Below are 22,061 nucleotides of genomic sequence, written 5' to 3' on the forward strand. Positions count from 1 at the left end.
CCTAATAAAACAAGGATATAGGGGAATCTCCAAACTCTGGATCCCACAAAGTTTGGTTTTGTGAAGGGTAGATCATGCCTGCTTAACTTGGTCAACTTCTTTTAGTCAGTCACTAGAGCTGTGGATGAAGGCAAGGTGGTTCATGCAGCCTATCTTGATCTGGCCAAGGCCTTTGATACCATTCCCCACTCAGGAATCAGAAAAACTCATTAAGCTAGGTATCAACCCCTATATCACTAGGTGGGTTACTAACTGGCTCACAGGTAGAGCCCACAGTGTGAAAGTAGATGACTCCAAGTCAGACTGCCGACCAGTCACAAGTGGAGTCCCACAGGGTTCGGTCCTGGGTCCTCTCTTGTTTGGTACCTACTTCTCTGAAGTCCAGGCCAACAAGAAGGGACTCAAGCTCACAAAGTTCGCAGACGACTGCAGGTTGGGAGCTATTATTAACTCCCAGAGTGATGGTGACATCCTACAGAAAGGCCTCACTGAGACCAACGACTGGTGTCAGAACCATGGCCTTAAGCTCAATGCCAAAAAACATGTCATCATTCCCTTTGGGAAAAAAACAGTTCCTATGAATTACCACATCGATGGTAGTCCACTGAACACAGAAGGCATTATAAGAGATCTGGGAACACAGGTTGACAGCAACCTCTCTTTTGACCACCACATTGCCACTGTGGTCAGAAAGTCCTTCTATGTGGCACATCTCATTACTAAGGGTTTTGCATCCAGGAAGAAAGAGGTCATTGTCTCCCTCTAGTCTTCCCTCATTAGGCCAATCATTGAGTACAATTCCCCATTTAGCATGCACCTCACTAAACACCTGCAACAACTGGAGAGGCCGCAAAAGTACCTCACAAAGAGGATCTTAGGCCTTAAGCATTTGTCCTACATGGACAGACTAAAAAAAACTCCCAACTATTCTGTCTCATATCGCCTACTTAGAGGCGATCTCTGCTTGATTTACAAAGCCATGTCTGACCCAGCTCTGTTAGAAATGCTACATCTAAAGAAATCCCTATCCCTCCACACCAAACGCTCCAGAGACCACAACCTCATTATCATAATCAACAGAACATGCTGGAGGGACAGGTCTATAACCTAGAGACTGCCCATGCTATGGAATAGACTTCCTATACATGTCAAGCAGAGCACCTCACTGGCCTTCTTCAAGAGAAATCTTGATGAGTGGATGGGAAATAGAAAATTCACCCCAGGGATCACTCCAGTGTCTTTACTCGACAGAGGCACTGGGAACTAAGGTTGGGTGGCACGATGCCAGGGTAATCCTATGGGCTAGGCTTGTAAGCACCCCAGGGCCATTAGTCTAGTACACACCTATGAACCTATGAGTACTCTCAACCGAATTAAAAAATGCTTTGAGATTGAGGTAATGGAGTACTGCAGGTAATAATTACCACTTTAAAGTTTTTTTTTTGTAATATAACAGGTCAGACCAGCTACTTTGTCTTACGCTATTTTTTTTATCCCGGTACAGTCAAACAATAATTTCAGGTAGGTTGGCAGTATACGTATGAAATGATTGGCCATGTTGTTTGCTGTTGTAATTCTGGCTTTACGAGATTAATGTGTATTTGAGTGAGGCCAGCTGAAGTACAAGCTGTGACTACTGTTTTTTTAACCTGGCAGGATCAAACCGGATACTGTGAGTGAACAATGAGGGGGACTGTGTGTGAATGAAATGACTGGACTTACTGTTTTATTATTGGATTTCTAACTTTGCAGGATTGATATGTTTGGATGATACAACCTGGAATACAAGATGTGCTACTGCTTTTGTGCAAAAAATAAATTCATAAAATGTAGCCATGCTAATTATTGTTATTTAAATCCTGGCAGGGTCAAAGCAGGTACTTTAGGTAGGCCATTGGCATGGTGGCTGTTTGTTGTTTAAATGATTGGCCCCGTTGTTTTGTTGTTGTAATTCTAGCTTTGCAGGTCCAATGTGTATTTGGGTGAAGCAAATGGAATACAAGCTGTGACTGCGTACATAATAAATAAATATTTATTATTATTTTTTAATCTTGGCAAAGTCAAACCCGATACTTTAGGTACGTCATGGCCATGGCACTGATTGTGGATGAAGTGATTGGCCTTGCTGCTTTGTTGTTCTGATTCTGGCTTTGTGGGACTAAGGTGTATTGGGGTGAAGTAGGATCAGCTACAAGCTCTGACTACTGCTCTGTTTATGTGAAAAAATACTTTAATGTAAACATTAACATTTTTCCTTGTTTTTTAATCCTGACAGGGTCAAAGCAGATATTGTGGGTGGGCACTGGGGATGGAGCTGTATGCATGAATTAAATGGCTGGGCCTGCTGCTGTAATTCTGGGTTTCCAGGATTAAGGTGTATTTGGATAAAGTAAGTTAGAATACAAACTGTGACTACTGTTTATGTGAAAAAATACATTCATGTAGCCATTAATTTATTTTTTAAGTATAGAGGGTCAAACATGATACTGTGGGTAGGCAATATGGATGAGGGCTGTCTTGGGTTGAAGTGATTGGCCTTGTTGTTTGCTGTTGTAATTACAACTTTGCAGGATTAATGTGTATTTGGATGAAGCAAGCTGGGATACAAACTGTTAGTACTGTTTCTGTGAAACAAAAATGTCTTAATATAATTATTTTTTCGGCGATGAAGACAGCATTATGTATCTATTTTGGTTAGGTGTTTTTATATGTTACATCAGCTCTAGATATATTGATGGAATTTATGTTCATTCCATTATAGTGGAGTCTACACTCAGTTAGTTGGTTGATTTGTCTTTCTTTTTATGCCTTTTAGAGGCGCTATACTTATATTTTACATGTAGTAAAGTATTCTTATATAAGTTTAGTGTATATTCAGCACTATCTCTTTAAGCAATCTAAATGATTTGTTTATTTAATGACTTGATTGTTCAGTTGTGAGTGTTTTAGTATATAAAGGATGGATTTTTACCTAATTATTGTAACCTGATGAAGCGCGCCATGGTGGTGCGTGAAAGCGCTTGTTTCTTTTTATATTATATCTTTTTATGCTCTTCGTGGTGGTTCCTTACAGTTTTTCTATATTTTTTTTTATCCTGTGAGGGTAAAACCAGGCACTTTACGTAGGCAATGAGTACAAAGGCTATTTGTGAATTAAATGACTGGTCCTGAACTGTGAGAAGATATTTTTGTGTTCTGCTAAGGAAAGCATTGTGTATTATTTTTTTTGAACAAATTAACAGGAATTGTTGCTAATTTATCCAAAAGTCTATATCTTTGGTTTATACTTGATGTTGCAGAACCTTAAAGCAGAGTCCAAGTTACATTCCTCTGTGAAATGCTACAGTGGTTACATTTATTTTAATACATTTTAATAACTGAACTGAGTATTTGCTTTTGAAGGATTTTTTCACATGTAGTTCCTTAACTTGTTGTGGTGTATTTAATGAACTTAATTTCACTGTTCTGCATAAATCATTATTTACTTACTACAAATACTTACATTTACTAAGCATTTGCTAAGCATTTGCTATGATGGGACTCTTTGCTAAGTTACCATAACACATATGCAAATTAAGCCGCTATGAAAAGAGGCTGTGACTTGGCATGGGCAAAATGGCAACCATGGTCAATGTCGACTGTACTGTAATATAGCCCAGCACCATTACAGTTAACTCTTCCCCCACCCCACCTCACCCCTATTCAGCTGCTTCCTGCTGTTACCCCCTTGATGTCATGAGCCACCACTAACATTTTTTGAAAAAAAAAAAAAGAAAGAAAATATACAAGAACAAAGATATAGTGTGCACAGCTGAGGGAGGATGCAGGGTAGTATATATTATTTTCTCAGTAAAGGAACCGGATTATTGCAAACAGCTTTTATAATCAGGTTATAGTGTGAGAACAAAGACAGAATTCAAAAATGCATGGTGCAGACATTGGGCAATTCTTGCAGGGGTTAGAAAAAAAATAAACTGTTGGGGAACTAGCAGCTGCACTTTATCCACAAAGTATGGAATGGGCAAACTATATGGGCTCAGGCCATCATCATTATCAACCCCCACCCCCTTTCCCATTTGCTATACAGGGCTAGGGTGTCATGTTAACTGTTACCATCTCGGTTTTGATTCTACATGGGGGTCAGTGTTTTGCCATCTCTTTTGATTCAATGCCACCCTCTTACCTTCTTTGACAGTCATGCCTGGGTGTTGCAAATCCTCTCTCATACAATCCAGCCATCTCTTTACTGGATGCCCTCATTTCCTCTAGCCTTCTTCCTATCTCTTCCAAATCATCTTCATCAGATTGTCTTCTGCTTTCCTACATATGTGCCTGAACCACTATAATCTTTTTTCTTTGACCTTCTCTGCAATTGAAGCTACTTGAGCTTCTGCTCTGTCCTTGTTTCTTTGTCTGTCCCACAGTATGCATCCTACCACCCATCTCAGACACTTCATCTCTATCACCTCTAGCAGCCTCTGCCTAGATTTCTGTACTATACAGCAGTACTGGTTACACAACTGTTTTGTACTCCTTACTTTTCAAATTATTTGGCATTCTTCTGTCAAACACTACCTCTGACACACTGTGACAGGTGGCTGCAGCCCCTCTGATTCTGACTCCTCATTTAGACTTTTCTCCTGAACCACGTGAGATGTTTAACCTGTTCCACTATTTTTTCTTCTATTTCCCTTTTCATCTTCTTCTGATTTTCCCCATTTGCTGCCATTACAATTGTCTTATCTGTACTCAAGTTTCATCTCATGTGCCTTCAGTTTTACATTCCATTCTTATATCATCTGTTAAAGTTCTTATTCAGAGTCTGCCTGTAATACCACACCATTAGCATACAGCAGCATTGTTGATGTGTCCTCTCTGACCAATTTACTTATGTAGTCCATCACCAGTATAAACAGCAGTGGATTCACAGCTGAACCCTAACCAGGGCTCAGTGGTCTGCTTCTGGTATTTGAGACCAGCAGATCAAATGTGCAGTTCAAGAATGTAGTGATAACTTGCACAGATGTTATTCAGCCTTTAAGTCAGTGACATCTGTCAACTTAAGAAGTTGTGGACAGTAAACTCTCAATGTGTGTGTGTGAGGAGGTGAGAGGGGGCTTTTCTCCTATGTAAAAACAACTCTTGCACTTGCTTGTTTGGTATGTTCTCAGTGGGCTTCACAGAAAAATGACATGCATCACATTCCTTTCTCTGCTATCAATCTTTTTCTTCTTCTTTCGGCTTTTCCCAGTTAGGGGTCGCCACAGTGGATCACCTTGTCCGCTCATAATTGGCAGTGGAGTTTTATGGTGTCGAGTTGCCAGCCCGGCGCCCAACCTTCTGCAGAAGGTACAATATCTTTTCTTATATCTTACGCTAATGGAACTGGGAAAGAGAAGAGAAATAGATGAAGTTCTCCTTTAGTACTTCCACTGATCAGGAGACAGCTTCTTCTTATCGCTTAACAGACTTTAGATATAGAGGCTTTACATAATATACTCAAAAGAAATTATGATGTATAATTCATATGTGAGAAGAAATAATTATGAAGTTAAGAATATCAGCAATACAAACAGTCTTGTACATGCATTAATGCTGGCATAATGCCAACCTGCAGTCTGTAATACTGGCTCACAACAGGTGCACACTTGCCTTTGATGCCAGGTGATCAGTAAGCTGTGGGTTCTGCGTCCCATCATATGCTTAGATTAATTTTCTAGTAGTGACATTGTAGTGCAGCACAAGGATGATCCTGTACTCCTGAGCTGCTATCCTTCAGATAAGATGGTAAACTGAAGTCTTATCTGCCAGTGTGGATATAAAAGACCTCACAGCGCTTACTGAAAAAAATGGCAAGGCTACTTTAGTGACTCTTTTGTGTGAGCTGGATATCATGTGCTGACATGGCCTATGAATTGGTATTCCAAAATGCTATAAAGTAGACAGTTCCTGACAGATACTTAGAACTACCAATGCTTGAAGAGGAAGGATACAACTACCACATTCAAGCCCTTCCAACATTTGGGACTTGAGCTAAATTTGTGACTCTGAGATTTCCTGCTGAAGAGATGTTTGAAAGTGGTGTTGCTGTTTTCCTCTTGTCAGAGGAAGGGGAGCCAACAATTTCTGACCATAGTTTTGAGAAGGAATGTGCGCCAATGTGTTCTCCCATTGGCTAACTGTTTGAACTCTCAGCCTTTAAATCAAGAAGCATGGTGTAGTTGGGTGCCCTTTTGTGATGAGCCTCTCTACATTGCACCACCCAGCCCCTGAAAGGAAATTACATGACTAATGCTATCAAGCCCATTCCTCATCTGGGACCCGAAGAAATGCAATTAGGTGCCATTCCCAAAGTACACATACTATAACTTACTTGGTTGTTGCACCATATAGTGCTTGCCACCAACCTTTTGCTGACATCATGCAGCACTGCAAGTAAAGCTATGCTTATTCCAGTAACAGCTGCATAAAAATGTATTTTTTCTTCTATCATTTTTTCCCTATTACTGATTTTTTATTTGTCCCATTTCTGTTGTTTTTAATCAATCTGTTCTGCTGCAAACTTGGTCCTTTCCAATATTGTGGCTCAGCTGGTTATACTATGTGTTGCCCTCAAACATCACTGTTTTGCATTGATTTTAAGGTTAATACTGTGTCTACAATTTACCAGCTGTTATCCACACTATTAACTGATATTGTCTCTAGGCTAATCATATTCATAACTGGTCAGCTGCTCTACACCTGTAATACAGTAGTCATACTATTAAAGTTTAACACAACATATAGTTACCCTGCTGTCATAGCTGCTGCCTATTATTGCCTGTGTGTCTTCCTTGCAGCATTTTGCCTTTTTAATACACTGCCTGGATGGTGTCCTTGAAAACACCTGTGTCTTCTTATAATTCAGTGTAACCCGAAAGGACTTGTCTAAACAACTTGTATATTCTGAGAATGTGTAGCACCCATGAGCTGATCTTGTGCTATTAGCAACTATCTGTCTACACTTTACTGATACTGTGTATAATTCCTGGTTGCCTGGATAGTTGTACCTGTTGCACCTACTACTCTGCCTCCTTACCGTTACGCTTTTTGCCATCTACATTCTTCTCATACCTATTCTTATTATTAATATACCTATGGATTTGTCATATTGTTACTCCTACCACTCTCATGCCTATGTCATCCTTAAATAATACTCCTTAAGCTGCACTCAGATAAAAGGTTGGAGCCACAGAATGCCTTACCTACATCCTTAACCACCCTATTTGTAGAGGGGTTTTTTTTAGGCATTATAGCAGACGCTTCATAGTTATGGACATCTTGCTATTTCTAGCCTTTACTGACTACCCACAGAGAGATGTATTTATTTGTCTAAAATGGAGGAGAGTCTCCTCCTCACCTATAGTCAGTAAATAGCACTATAATGACATTACACCATCACAGCACCACAGTGTCCATCCTATATATATGCTGAGATACTACAATAATCTGTGCCTAAGCCTCCTAGGCCCGGATACAGTCCTAGCTTACTACAGCTACACAGTCAAAATGCGAACACCTCATCCCCATCCACAACTATATCTGCTGCTAGTGGAAGTTAGCTGGACTACATGTCTGTATCATTAATGTCCCAGAGGCCTGCAGCACATCCCAGAAATGGCTTTGTCATCAGTGACTCAAATGTTGCACTCACAAGGCAAATGACAGGGTAACAGCGGTCTCCCAAGTGCTACAATTACAGATATCATAAAAGCCTTTTGTTTTGCTCCAGATATGAATCCAGCTCTGTAGCTGCCCATATGGGAGTCAACAGTTTTAGGTATTACATCCTGGGGAGAATCAGAGAGACATTGCTGAGCACTCCATTCACATCTCTGAGGAAGGCAAGGTCCTGGTACTGAGCAGTTTTCTATCTTTGCCACATTCAAGGATAAAATAACTGGCTTCAAAAACTGGCTAATAAAATTGGGGTCATTCCAGGGGAATACAATATACGAGTGTATATATATCAGATGAAATAGCAGACCCTCCTGCTTTTCAAGAGATGGACTGTATCTCTCACCCCCTCAGCTTTTGCATACTGGCTAAAAATGTTACTACTTCAAAAGTGACATTTTGAGAGCAACATAATTATTAACATATGGAGTCAATTCATAATATGTCTGGAAAATATTCTCTGGTATTGATCAACATCATTTTGTTTGGAGCCATTCCTGACTGCTGTGGTGATTGGGCATGTGAAATGCTGTTCCACACTATGTTCAGGTGGACAATAACTGAGATGTTTACAGAAATATATCTATGTATGTATGCATATTTTACTACTAAACAAGTATAATTATCTAAACTTTGGTAGTAGACAGGCAAAAGATATCAGTGGCAACTTTTGTAGCATTATGTAAGCTTTCATTTGCTACCAGAAGTATCATACATTCCATATGGGTCAAGTTATTAACAGAGATATTAATATCACACATTCATAATTTGGCATAAGAATCACACATTATTGCTTACCGACCTCTGTATTTAGATCAGCAGACATTCTTGACTTCTGAACTGTCCTGTGAAATGATGTCCCTCCATGTTGCTATGTGGACAATGCCTTAGATATTTATGTATATTTCAAAGTTTTCTGTAAATATCATATTTACTGCTAAACCAGTATAAATACCTTCCTGGTAATGATAATCAGTCTCCGGTTTTCTTTGACAGTGTTTAAGCATTATGTAATGCTTCATCTGATTCCATTAAGTACCATCACTCACACCTTGCTCAAGTTAACAGAAATATTCATATGGCATATATCTATAATTTGGCATAAAAATAAAACAGCACTTACTGCTGACAACTTCATTTAGCTGAGAAGGCATTCCTGGCCATGTGCTGACATGAAACAAAACTTCAACCTAAAGTTCTTAGTCTTCTCTATTCCAACAACAGAATATCCAAAAAGACAACTTGAATAATAAAAATTCACTTTAATAAAACAACAAAGCTTTCGGGGATAACCCTTCTTCAGTGTTAGTCAAATGGTTTGACTAACACTGAAGAAGGGTTATCCCCGAAAGCTTTGTTGTTTTATTAAAGTGAGTTTTTCTTTTTCAAGTTGCCTTTTTGGATATCATGTGCTGACATGGCCTGTGAATTGGTTTCCCAAAATGCTATAAAGTAGACAGTTCCCGACAGATATTTGCATAAATATACCATTTGTGCACACATTTGCATATTGCTAATGAAGTACAAATATCTATAAACTGGTAGTAGTTAGATATCGGGTACCACTGGTAAGTTTTCCAGTATTTTGTAAGCTTTCGTATGATACCATGAAATATTGTGTAAACTCCTCCCCCTGGATCAAGTCATTATCAGAAGTATTAATATGGCATATATTCATAATTCTACAAAAAAGTAAATCACACACTCTGCCTTACAGATCACCCTGATTGGGCCAGCAGTCTTTCTATTTGACACACTCACACTCACATCAGCTGCAATATATTACTCTGTTCTCTGCTCACTTAAAAAAGAAATAAATGTTGGTACACTGCATTCAACATCCACTTTCTGAATCTGAAAAGCATGAAAGTGCAATGTCTGGCATTACTGACAGACTATAATCCCCATTCATTTTACATAAAAGTAAAATTTGTAGGAGGGAAAACAGAGATATAAAACAAAATCAGAAGCATTCTGCAAAACCAAGAACAGTTGAATGACATGTGCCATTTAGTAACTGCAACCATTTTTAGTTGCCAGAAAACTACTGATTTTACATTGAGACACGCCAAAAAAGGAGTGCTGTTTATAAGTCATACAAAGCACATCTCAAATATTCATTTTTTACTAATGTTTCTTGTAAAACCAGTGGCATTCTAACAACTGAATCACGGCTGCTGTTACTAAATATGAGCACACAGAATAAACAGTAAAATAAGAAAAGCCCCTTACATAATAATAACTAGGACAATTGACAAAACTAGTGACAGTTAACGCTTAATAGTCACTGTGTCCTTTTCCAATGATGTTCATCAAAGTAAGAGATGCACCTACCATTGCTGATATTTCAGTTGCTGTACTTGCACCTGTGCTATTTCACGAATCTCCAGTAATGAGAAGGAGTTGTAGGAGGCAGACCTATGTTTATTATGGGAAGCACTGGAACCACAGGATGTAAGAGCAATCAGGAGCATTTCTTTTAAAGACATACATACGTCTGGCAAACCCATTGTTTTTTGAACCAAACACAATGCTGAAAGTAGTTAGCACATAATGAACCTGTAGGAGTGGAACACGGAATGTATTTCAGGACAGTGGCACTGTAGGTGACAATTGATGTGTTACTCAAGTAGCACTATAGGTGTGAATGAGCTAAACAAGAAAAATATGTCTGAACTTGAGGCTTTGCTTACCTTTGATGACATCAGCTTTTATGTAATTGCATAAACCCTGCTCTTGAGGGCAGCATAGTGACTCAGTTGATAAGATTGCTGTCTCACAACTCCAGGGTCTAGGGCTTCAATCCTTATCTGAGGCCACTGACTGCAGATGTTTGCATGTTCTCCCCGTTTTTGTATTCTGCCCCCCAATGTATTCCAGTTTCCTCCCAATTTCTAAAAACATGCCAGTTGACTGACTCCTCTAAAGTGTCCATATGTGCTGGATTTACTACTGTATCCCTGGTTGGAGCTGATAAGGTTCTATGATTACCAGTTAACTTACCAAAGTTAACAAATAAAAAAAAAATCACTAATCCACGGCAAGTGAGTCAAAATGCTACAGAAATGCTATAGGAAACTCTTTAGTGTGTCACTGATTTATTCTTCACTTTTGTCATATATAACTGACTTCTTCAGAATAAGATCATGAAAAACACACAATCATTTTCTAAAACATATAAAGCAATGAAAACATTTTAAAACTATCACACGTTTAATCTTCTTCTTCTTTCGGCTTTTTCCCGGTTAGGGGTCGCCACAGCGGATCACCTTGTCCGCACATTGAATGGCAGTGGAGTTTTACAGTGTCGAGTTGCCAGCCGGCGTAACCTTCCACAGAAGGCACACTCACACGCACACCTAGGGCCAATTTAGAGTGTCCAATCCACCTGCAGCATGTCTTTGGGATGTGGAAGGAAACCGGAGGACCCGGAGGAAACCCACGTGACCACAGGGAGGACATGCAGACTCCGCACAGAAGGCACCCCAGCCGAGGATCGAACCGGAGAACCTCTTGCTGTGAGGCGGCAATGCTAACCACTGCACCACCGTGGCCGCCCTAAAACTATCACACGTTTAATAATCTATTAAAAAAATATTTTTAAAGACACATATAAAAGTCCTACCTATATTAAAAACAATTGAGTCACCTAAATATTTTCTCATATAACATATTTTTATAATTACCCCTTCCTTTTTAATGGCATAAATATATTCTCTTATTCTCTCTTTCAAACACCTACTAGTCATCCGTATGTAGTAGGCACTACTCTGAGCAAACACTGAAATATACAAGTCCTCTTGTGTTACAATTAAATACTCCTGGCACTAGAATGGTATATTTTAAATGGTCTAATGTAATATAGGGTCTTCTAATATAAATCAGCACATATTGTACCCCCCACACACACACACACTTACTTGTACATTCCATTGTTCTTAAATTAAATATTGTTAGGGGGAATTTCTTTAGTGGCATCTTTTTGTAATAAAGTTTTAAAATTAAAACTATTATTATATAAAAAGTTGGGACTTTTTTATACATCCTTAAATAATTCTATATTCCCTTCTAAAGTATTCCAAGTATCACTAATAATTGTTCTAATAACTGGACTATCCACTGTGATGTCTAAATTACAAACAGTATTACTAGCTACTGTAATAGGTGGGCGGGCTCCTTCTTTGAGAGATTTAAAAGAAAATGCCTTAAAATATGGGACATATAGTGTTCCTCTTAGATTTAATTTCTTTTGCAATATTTATCAAATTTTCTTTCTTATACCCTCTTTCCACAAATAAGCAGGTAATAAAATCTATTTCTTGAACAAAAATTTAATCAGTAGTGTCATTCTGGATGCCCTTATGCATTGCCCCCTAGGTATGTTCTTTTCCATGAATGCAGGGTGATGACTTTTATCATGTAGATAATTATTTGAAAAAATATTCTTCCTATAAATATTACTATCAAAATCTTTTTGTTCCCTATTCCAAGTTAGACTAACATTAACAAAGTTCACTTGTTTTCCCATTTCACCCTCTGTGAACTTTAAAAATTCAGATTTCCAATTCAGTTTTTCTAAAATCTCCCAACAATCATCCTTAGATCCCATTATAACTATAAAAAGATCACTGACAAATCTATAATAGATATTATGTTCTTCTTTTATTGGGGCCAATACAGTATACTCCCACCAACCTAAGACAGTATTAGAAAAGCTGGGGCAGCAGATGAACCCATCGCTACCCCTTTTGTTTGCTTATAAGACTTCTTGTTAAAGATAAAATAATTATTGCCCAATAATACCTTTAACAAACTACAATAAAAATTAATGTCTTTTTTCAGTTTTGGAATTAGTACCAAGAGATTTGCAGGGGAGGGGTGATTATAAAAATAGAATTGAGCAACAAGAAACTATGCGGCAGTTAAAATTAGGAGTAGTCCAACCTCCGGGGTTGAATGATGTAATAAACATTAAATGCTTTCTTAGAAGTAAAAGGCAGAAAGTTATAAGAGACAAATATTTAGGTGACTCACTTGTTTTTAATACAGGTAAAATCTTTATAAATACATGTATGTGTCTTTAAAAATAAGTTAAGGCTTTTTAATATATTATTAAACATGACAGTTTTAAGATATTTTCATTGGTTTATATGTTTTTAAAATGACTGTGTTTTCATGATGTTATTCTGAAGAAGTTTGTTATGTATGACAAAAGCAAAGAATAAATCTGTGATACTCTAGAGTTCTCTGTATCATTTTGACTCACGTGCCATGGATTAGTGTTTTTTCTTTGTTTGTTGGTTTTTAATTGCCACTATTGGGTGTAAATGCTTTGTGTTACCGAATAAACAAGCATAACAGCAGTACTTCATCTGTTCCAGGGTTCACTGCTCATCATGAGTTCAGATCCGCTGTCAACTGCAGAGGAGTATCCATATTTATTCATAAAAACACTGTCTTTTACCAGATCTGGATAGGATGGGACTTGAAACCATATATCAGCATGCATATGTTGAAAACAGCTCTATTATCACCTGTAACATGATGTTCTGTAACAATATAACATCATCTATAAATGAAAAATTGCCCTGTGATGTAATTTATATAGATTTAACTTCAGCATTTGACAGGGTCACACACAAAACACTGATCAATAAATTAGTATAGCTAGGTATTGATGTACTCTTGATAAGATGGATAGCTGCATGGCTTACAAATTGGACATGGCAAGTATCATACATCAGCTGGATAGGTGAAATTCTTGGTTACAGTCAGGGTATCCCACAGGGCTCTGTCCTAGGCCCTTACTTGTTTAAATTGTATCTTTCAGACCTAACTTTTCCATCTGAGGTGTTCTACAGTCTGTATGCAGATGACCTGAAATTGGGTAAACTAATTACGTGTTACAGATAAGGCATGTCTGCAAAATAACTTGACTAAGTTGACCATTTCGGCACAGGAGAATAATATGTTGATAAATACATCAAAAACTAAGCATATGAGATTTGGGAGAATTAAACTGAAAGGTGAATATTTAATGCAGCACACAGTGATTGAAAACTGTAGACTCATTTAAGGACCTGGGTATATGGCTAGATTCAGCTCTGAGTTTTTCTAATCATATCAACCAATTGGCTAATGATAGTTATAGAACTATAGGTTGCATAAAACGATTTATAATGTCCAGAAAATCAAAAATGAAGTCATTGTTTGTTCGTTACATTAGACCTAAAACTGAGTATGGAATAACAATATGGAATCCCTATAAGAAAATAAGCATAGATACACAGGACAGAGTACAGCAAAAATATACCAAGGGCATCCATGTATGTGAAAATTTAATTTATTACGAAAGATTAAAATATCTGAACTTGTGCAGTGTTTCTTGCAGATATCCAAGAGGAGATCTTATTCAAGTATATAGGGCATTTAGAGACAACTACCTCTGGAAATGTTTGAGGTTATCAAAAAGTACTAGAGAATCATCAGACAACCTTTGCAGAAGATTCTACAGGAATGAGAAGTGTACTAATTGTTTCTCTGACAGAGTAGCTGATGCATGGAACAGACTACCAAATTATATTAAAGCAAGTACTAATTTAGATATCTTTAACAACAGCCTGGACACTTATTATGGGAACAAGTGTTTTGACATATTGGCAAGCTAGAAAGGCATTAATGCCTGTGCTTGAAATCTTTGTATGTATGTATGCATGTATGTATGTAGATCCAACATGTTACAAATGTGAAACTAGACAAAGTCTTAATGACATTAAGTAAAATCAATAATCTTGTTATAAAAATTATAGGACTCCATCTAGGACACCCTTGGAACAATGCATAATACCTTTGCCAGTTGGAAAAGTTAACTATGGAGTCCAATACTTGTATTACAGGTGATTCTGACTATCCATCTATAAACCAGTAAAACATATGCAACCAGCTACAAAAATGCCAGGAAATTTTTGCACTTTGTTAATACTAATATACTTGGCCAAATTAATCCCTTCTCACGAGAGGTGTCAGTTTTCTAGCTCTTGTCTTCACTAACATAGTCAGTCTTCAGTTGTACTTCACTGCTTGTTATCCCCTCTCTAGTCAAATCTGATCATCTCACTTTGATCTTCCCTTTACACTCCTATAGATTCAGGGATTATTACAGAACCAATATTTACTTTTTACGATCTTCCTGAATACCACAAATAGTATACATCCTTAGACTATTTTGCATGTGATGCTGCTGCCTATCCATCCACAATTTACTCCTGCATGGGAAGATGTATTGATGTATCTATACCCATCCAATTTAAGCACAATGGCAAGTTCAAAACTAAGCCAGTATGTTGTAACTTCCATATAAACAATCCTTACCATAAAAAAGCTCCTGGCAATCTGTAAAATATTTCCACTCAGCCAATATAAATGGGATTTAAAATTGGTCACTAAGACCCTTAAACTTACTATTAAGGGATGGTGGGCTAACTATGGTTGCAAACAATTCAAAATTCAACCATAAGACCTTCTTTAGTGACATTAGGAAGCTTAAAAGTAACTCATAATTTTGTACTGAACTTATCTCATAGGGTACCATTTTCTCTGACCACACAAACATAACTAAAATTCTTAAGGACAAATTTTCAACCATCTCTACTCCACCCACTATTCCCATTTTCCCCTTCCCCCTCTGTCTGTCTCACACTTCCACTACTAAAATCACTGAACAAGATACTTTTATCACTTTCCAGACCCAAAAATACCAATTCCATGCATGGGTCCTGACAAAATCCCTGGGTGACAGCTAAGAGCAGCTAAGTCCCACCTAGCTTAACCCCTGAATCACCTTTTCAGACTCAGTCCTTCCACTGGTTATATCCCAGAGGAGACAGAATAACAGTTATGGTACTCTTGCATAAGGGTGGCCCCTTTACTGACCATGGGTATTATACTGGTCATCTAGTTTCACTGGTAGTATCTGCGAGGTTATGAAATGCATTAGAGCATAACTGATAAAACAGTGTATGCAACCTTATATCCTTCAATACATGCCAGTTTAGCTTCATAAAAGGCAGATATGGCCTACTCAATATAGCCGAGTTTCATGGAAGGATTACAGAGGAAATGGATAGAAAGCATATAGTACCCCACTGTCTTCCTGGACATAGCTAGCCAAGGTCTTTGATGCTATCGCCCATTCTGGTATTATTGACAAACTCTTCCAAATCAACATTAACCCATAAATAAATTGTTGAAGATCTAATTGGCTCTCTGACAAAACCCATGCAGTTAAAGTACTTCCCTAAGGGTTATTTGCTCTACACAAAGAAATCTTCCCAGTTATGTTCTACAATGCTTTGCCCTATGTTCTCATCTTGTTCTCGGACATGAAAGCTAACAACATAGGACTGTGGCTAACTAAGTTTGCTGAAGATTGCAAAATGGGAATGGTGATCATATCCCATCATCATACTTAAAGACTTGGTGCATTAGTCATGGGCTAACTCTCAGTTCCAAGAAACACAGTAAAGTTTTCTTTGGCAAACCTATCACCACTGCATACCATACAGACAACTTTACACTTCAACAGGAAACAGTCATCAGGAACTTGATATTTATGTTAATAATGAGCTCTTCTTTGATCACCTTCTCTCTGTCATTAATAATTCTTCTACCTTGCCAAACTTATCCTTCATGGTACCTCCTTAGAGTTTCACTAAGTTGTGGCCCTATTTCATATAGCCATCATTAGAGGCATTACTGATTATAATGGCCATTTGCCATGCACTTCTCTAAGCACACTAATTCAGGAGAACTGAGTACTTACTCACCAAAAATATCCTTACCTACTCTGAAAGACTAAACAGTTTATCTCACTATTCAGTCTCATATAGTCTCATGAGGAGTGATCTTCTTAGGACAGTAAACAACATTGCAGTCTTTAGCCTAACCATAAGCACTGGTGAAGCAGACACCCACTTGACAGGGTTCCCCTTTATAACATTGTCTGACCATAACATTGACTTGCTTAACAGTACGACTACAACATCTAAAGTTCAGAACAGTTCATTCTTGGAATGGTAAATTTTGCCTCTGGGAAACTATCCACTTACAACCTTTGTCTTTTTCTCCACTGTAGTGTGATCTCAGAGTTGGAATATTTAAGTGGGGGGTTGTGGGTGGCGAAGCCCCCCACTTTGGTGGGTTTAATTTCTTTAAGGTTTTTTTTTTTTTGTCAGTGGTGGCCAAGTGGTTATTTTCCTGAAAGAAAAAAAATCACCATTCCGGGAATTCACTGTTCTAAACTTTAGAGGTTTTCTCACTGTTAAGCGAGTTGACATTATGGTCAGAAGATGTTATAAAGTAGAACCCTTGACAGACCTAAGCCTACACTATCACATTAAAAATACCACTTAACAATGCCAACTAACAAGATGCATACCTCTCAACCTCTTAGATCATGAAATCTGGACAAACACATAAATAAAAGTGGGACAAAGGTCCAAAAATTGGGACTTTTTTTTAAAAATTGCTTACAAACTTAGAAAGTTGATAGAATAACAGGTTCTACATTAGGATGAATTTTAATGACTTAGCCGCTATTCTGCTAGAAAAACAAAATTTTATGAAGAATAGACCAAAAATATGAGGAACAAATCTGGACATTCTGCAAAAATCTGTACAGTTGAGAGGTATGCACAGTTACCTAACCCATCATATTCTCCATTTCTGAAACAGGATTACTTTTATGTATCAAACAGAGTTATTTCTCTTGTAAGTTTTAAAACTAGCCTAGAAGACTGAATGGGTGATTGCAGATAATTACCTAAGGTATATGTAGAACAGCTATTGAAGGGAGATACTCTTACTATTCTTTCAGCAGTGGGATACATGGATAACTCCTTGGCCTCCCAGTCTGTAAGCTTAATATAAACCTATAAACCTATGTATCAAACTTTTACACCTTAAAGACTTTGTAGTTTCATCACCACTGAGAGTTAGAAAAGAATGATGAGCATTACTGGAAATACATATTTTGGCTGGACATTACATTTTTTTTCTTGTTTCCACCACCAAGCACATATTTTGGAAACTTTATATTTACGTGCATTTCGAAAAAAAGAAAATTAAATTAAGAAGTACCCTTTCATAGGTGATGGTCCTTTTCTGCCAGGAGAAGTAGAGGCATTTGTTTTTCTTCTGCTCCTTGGACTAGTAGAATTGATGTAGTCATTGCTTTTACTTTTTTCATGTCCATGATATTTTTTTATTCTGCCTTCTTTGACATCATTACTGAAAAATACAAATGTATAATGTTGTGATCAAAAATACATTTCAAGCATTAAAACTTAAAGGATATACACATTTCACATTTTTGAACTTGATGACTAAGGGTTTGACAAATATGTACATTGTGACAAACAGATTGCAATGGGTTTAATAAAACTTTGTAAAGTAACACATCTGGATATCATACAGCTGAATTGTATTCATTCTGTTGAAAATTTTCAACATGCATTCAACTGAGAACAGATGCATGAGCATTCAATCTTTATCACAGTTTTTTGTCATAGTTTTTATACACTTGAAATGATTTTTCCACCAAGTAGATGACTGCAAATTTCATCTCACCTTTAAGTCTGCTCAGATGCCTGCCCTTCTACTTTTGCTAATATCTGGATTTAGGAATTGATGGTGAGTGATTGCCTTACCAGTACTGCCTGCTTATTCCAGTCTTTTTACTAGCTTACGGCTAAACTAATGCTTAGCTACCCTTAAAGGGCACACATACATCCCATACCCTTTTATAACCATTTCTCAATTTATTCCTTGTAGAGCTTCTAAGGACTGGATCTCTAAGAATGTGATCTTTGTAAGTCTCACACTTTTAAAGCCCCATGTAACATCTGGTACCTCAGTAAATGCTGCTCTAAGCAAATCAACTACTCTGGATGGGACAAATGGGAGATGGCTAGGATCTAATTAGTAAAATTATGTTAAATGCATTCCCTCCTTGAAATAAGCCTTTATACAGGGCTTCTTGGCAGTGATGACATACTCTAAGCAACTGCTTTATTACTACATCCTTAGCTTGTCTGGATCTCTCAAATTAAAATATTTTAGAACATATATGATAGCCTAGCAGAAGCTTACAAATATCAGCCATAAGCTGATTAAAGCCTAGGTTTGCTCTCAGTCATAATTTCTTCCCTTCATAAATAATTTCCTGGAAAATTCTATGGAATGAAAACTACTAGACTGGTCTTTTACTTGTTTATTTGTTCTTGTTTTTAAACTATATACATATACCAGTCTGTTCTGCACAGCTTGCATAATCATTTTCTTCTTGTTGCAGTAGTTCAGCACCAGATTTTTCTTTAATGTGGAATTATTGATTGGTGCAATCAGCATATTTTACCACCTTCATACATTACAGGAAGGGCAGGACCACTATGCAAAGGGCAAACAGGCAAGGTCCTAACATGGACCTTTCTGGAACTCCCCTCTTTAGAAATTTCAAATGGTCAAGTTTACTGACAACTGCTGACAATTACTGCAGGACAACAAATACTTCATCATCAGAATACTTTGTCCATGCTGTCATCTTTCATAGTTGCCTGACCTCTGCCACGAGGTGCTTTTTGTTGTTCATGCTGGAAAAGAAAGATGTAGCTATAATGATGGAATTAGGTAGCTATCACTCGTTAGACTATTATTAAAAGTACAGGTAAAAGTTACTAGTTCAAACCTATACAGACAGGTTTCCTCTCAGGCCAAATCTTTAGAGCTTAAACTACTTCAAGGTTAAAGTAGACTACATTTTAACATGTATCTGTCCCAAAATATCCTTGCTCAACCTTTCACTAGGTTATATGTATGCAAAAATAAAAGGCTGCTAAAAATACCTTGGGAATGTAAGGCTAGGCTTCTTAACATCCCCACAGATCCATAGCCTAGCAAGTAACTCTAATCCAGAAGAATCTACCATTAGTTCAAACTATACCCAAGGATATGAAAAACACAATGCGAGAGCTCCAAAGGGTAAAGTCCAAGCTAGGTAACAAGATAAGTAACAAAAGCAAAAAAACTGTTTCAAGACCACAAAGCAATTTATTAATACATACAAGCCTTCATGCAGTTTTCACAATTACACTTTATTAAGTGCTACAAATCAAACCAGTACACCATTAATTTATATACAGTCAACTTATTACATGACTTAAGGATTTTGGCACCATTGCTTACAATTAAACTACATCTTAATGGCCTCGGTTTTAGAATACATTTTATACTCACAGCTCCAGCCCTCAATATATTGATCCATTTATATCCCATACTTTCAGTTCAGGTAGGATATCACCTCCTCTAAAATTATTAAATAACACTACCTCCAAAACAAAAAGCTTAAAATGATGACCAGACCCTCACTTATATATGTTTATATAGGGCAATGGTCTCAAACCCTCTCCTAATATCAGATAAATGGTGAAGAAAAAAATGAGTGAAGCAACACCAAGATGCAGACAACCAGATTTAATAAAAACTTAGCGCTTTTGTCAGGTTATATCCACAGACTTCTTCAGAGTTAATTAAACACAATACCTTGCCACACTTAAATATCCCTCCAATTAATCATGTGACTAGGTAAATCAATCAACCAAAATAGTCATTCAAAAAGTTGTTTAAAATCAAACATAAAAAATACATTTCAAAAATGTTTAAATACTTAAATACAATAAGAACGAACCTTCAAAATACTGGCAACAGATATACACTCATTCATCCCAGGAAAAACACATGCATTTAATTTAATTTGATATGCCACCTGAGCTCTTTGAGTTCTAATATATCATTCCAAGGACCATCCCTGACATCACTAGACACATGGTCGATTCCAATTAACCCAAATTCATGGTTAGGATTTTCAGAAACATGTTTTGACAAAACATTGTTGTTATTACCTTTCCTAATATCAAAAATGTACTCATAAACACGCTCCCTGAACTTTCTTTATGTCTTCCCAACATAAAAGCAGTTGCAGGATTTGCAAAGAGCAAGGTACACAATACCCTTGGTATTACATTTACAATGAAAATGTACTTGAATACAAAACCCATTTACATAAACTTGACTATTTTGGTTAATTGATTTACCTAGTCACATGGTTAATTGGAGAGATATTTAAGTGTGGCAAGGTATTGTGTTTAATTAACTCTGAAGAAGTCTGTGGATATAACCTGACAAAAGCGCTAAGTTTTTATTAAATCTGGTTTTCTGGATCTTGGTGTTGCTTCACTCATTTTTTTCTTCTATGTGTGGTTCTTGGTTTGTGACTAAGTCTATCAGATAAATGGTCACATACCCTTTCTTTAAATCTGCGATTAGTCTTCCCCAAGTATAAAAGAAGGTCATTCCCTATAGCTAGCCAAATAAATAACATCAACTGAATCACAGTCAGCATAAAAAAGTGTGTTTCATAGTGCCTTTTGGTCACTGGATGAATAAAAATGTTATCCTTGTTTATATATTTGCAAAACACATTTATTACCTTGCATCTTCCTTCTTTTTTTTTTTCAAACACCTGTCATCTACCATCAAATACGTAAAAAACTACGCTTTAACACAATCACATTCATCTCATCCCTCAAAGAATGTAACTGGCATCCTCCAAATTACCTCAGCCTAGATGACGCAGTCCAATTTTTCAATATTACCTTCCTAATCATCCTAAATAACCATGCCCCCATAAGACTTACCAGAACCAAAGCCCAACCCTCTCCATGGCTACAGAAAACCACTAGGTCAGAAATGAAAAACCAAGATAAAGCCTGGGAACACTGGCGCAAAACCAAAACCCGCTCAGCTAGACAGAAATTCCTAGAACTATGCAATAGAGTCAAAAAGCTAATAAAGGAGGACAAAATCCTATACGACCAGTCTGCCCTCAACTCCTCCCAACACAACCCCAAACAATTCTGGACCTCCATAAACTCCATCCTCCACCCAGGTAAAATCAATACCCCTACACCTAACGTTCCTCACTGCTCAGAAAATATTGCTACCTCATTCAACACACACTTCACACAAACTGTACTATCACTAGGTAGACAGCACAACCCCCCTCCCCTACACCCCACACCTTCACCCAGTAATCCCCCCACACTCTTCTCATTTTCTCCCATTCCTACCTCCAACATAAGAAAACTCTTAACTAAACTTAAACCCACAAAATTAGCAGTAGACAACCTCCCAAGTGAATTCCTACAAATTGCAGCTGACGCCCCAGCCTACCCATTATCCATCTTGATTAACCGAGCTCGTCAGAATGCTACATCCCTACACTATGGAAA

The 22,061-nt window shown here is 37.4% G+C and overlaps 1 protein-coding gene across 1 annotated transcript in view; it reads right to left on the reverse strand.

Annotated features, from left to right (window-relative positions):
* The window catches only part of ODAD2 (outer dynein arm docking complex subunit 2), a 1,637,397-nt gene that overhangs the window by 1,201,811 nt on the left and 413,525 nt on the right, over nucleotides 1-22,061 (reverse strand). The window contains exon 8 of the mRNA XM_044066670.1: nucleotides 17,854-18,003. Coding sequence (XP_043922605.1) covers nucleotides 17,854-18,003 — 150 coding nt within the window. The remainder of the gene's footprint in view (nucleotides 1-17,853; nucleotides 18,004-22,061) is intronic.

The sequence above is a fragment of the Protopterus annectens genome, chromosome 3.part1 (genome assembly GCF_019279795.1).
Source record: "Protopterus annectens isolate FY-2018-M chromosome 3.part1, PAN1.0, whole genome shotgun sequence".
Taxonomy (NCBI): Eukaryota; Metazoa; Chordata; order Ceratodontiformes; family Protopteridae; genus Protopterus; species Protopterus annectens.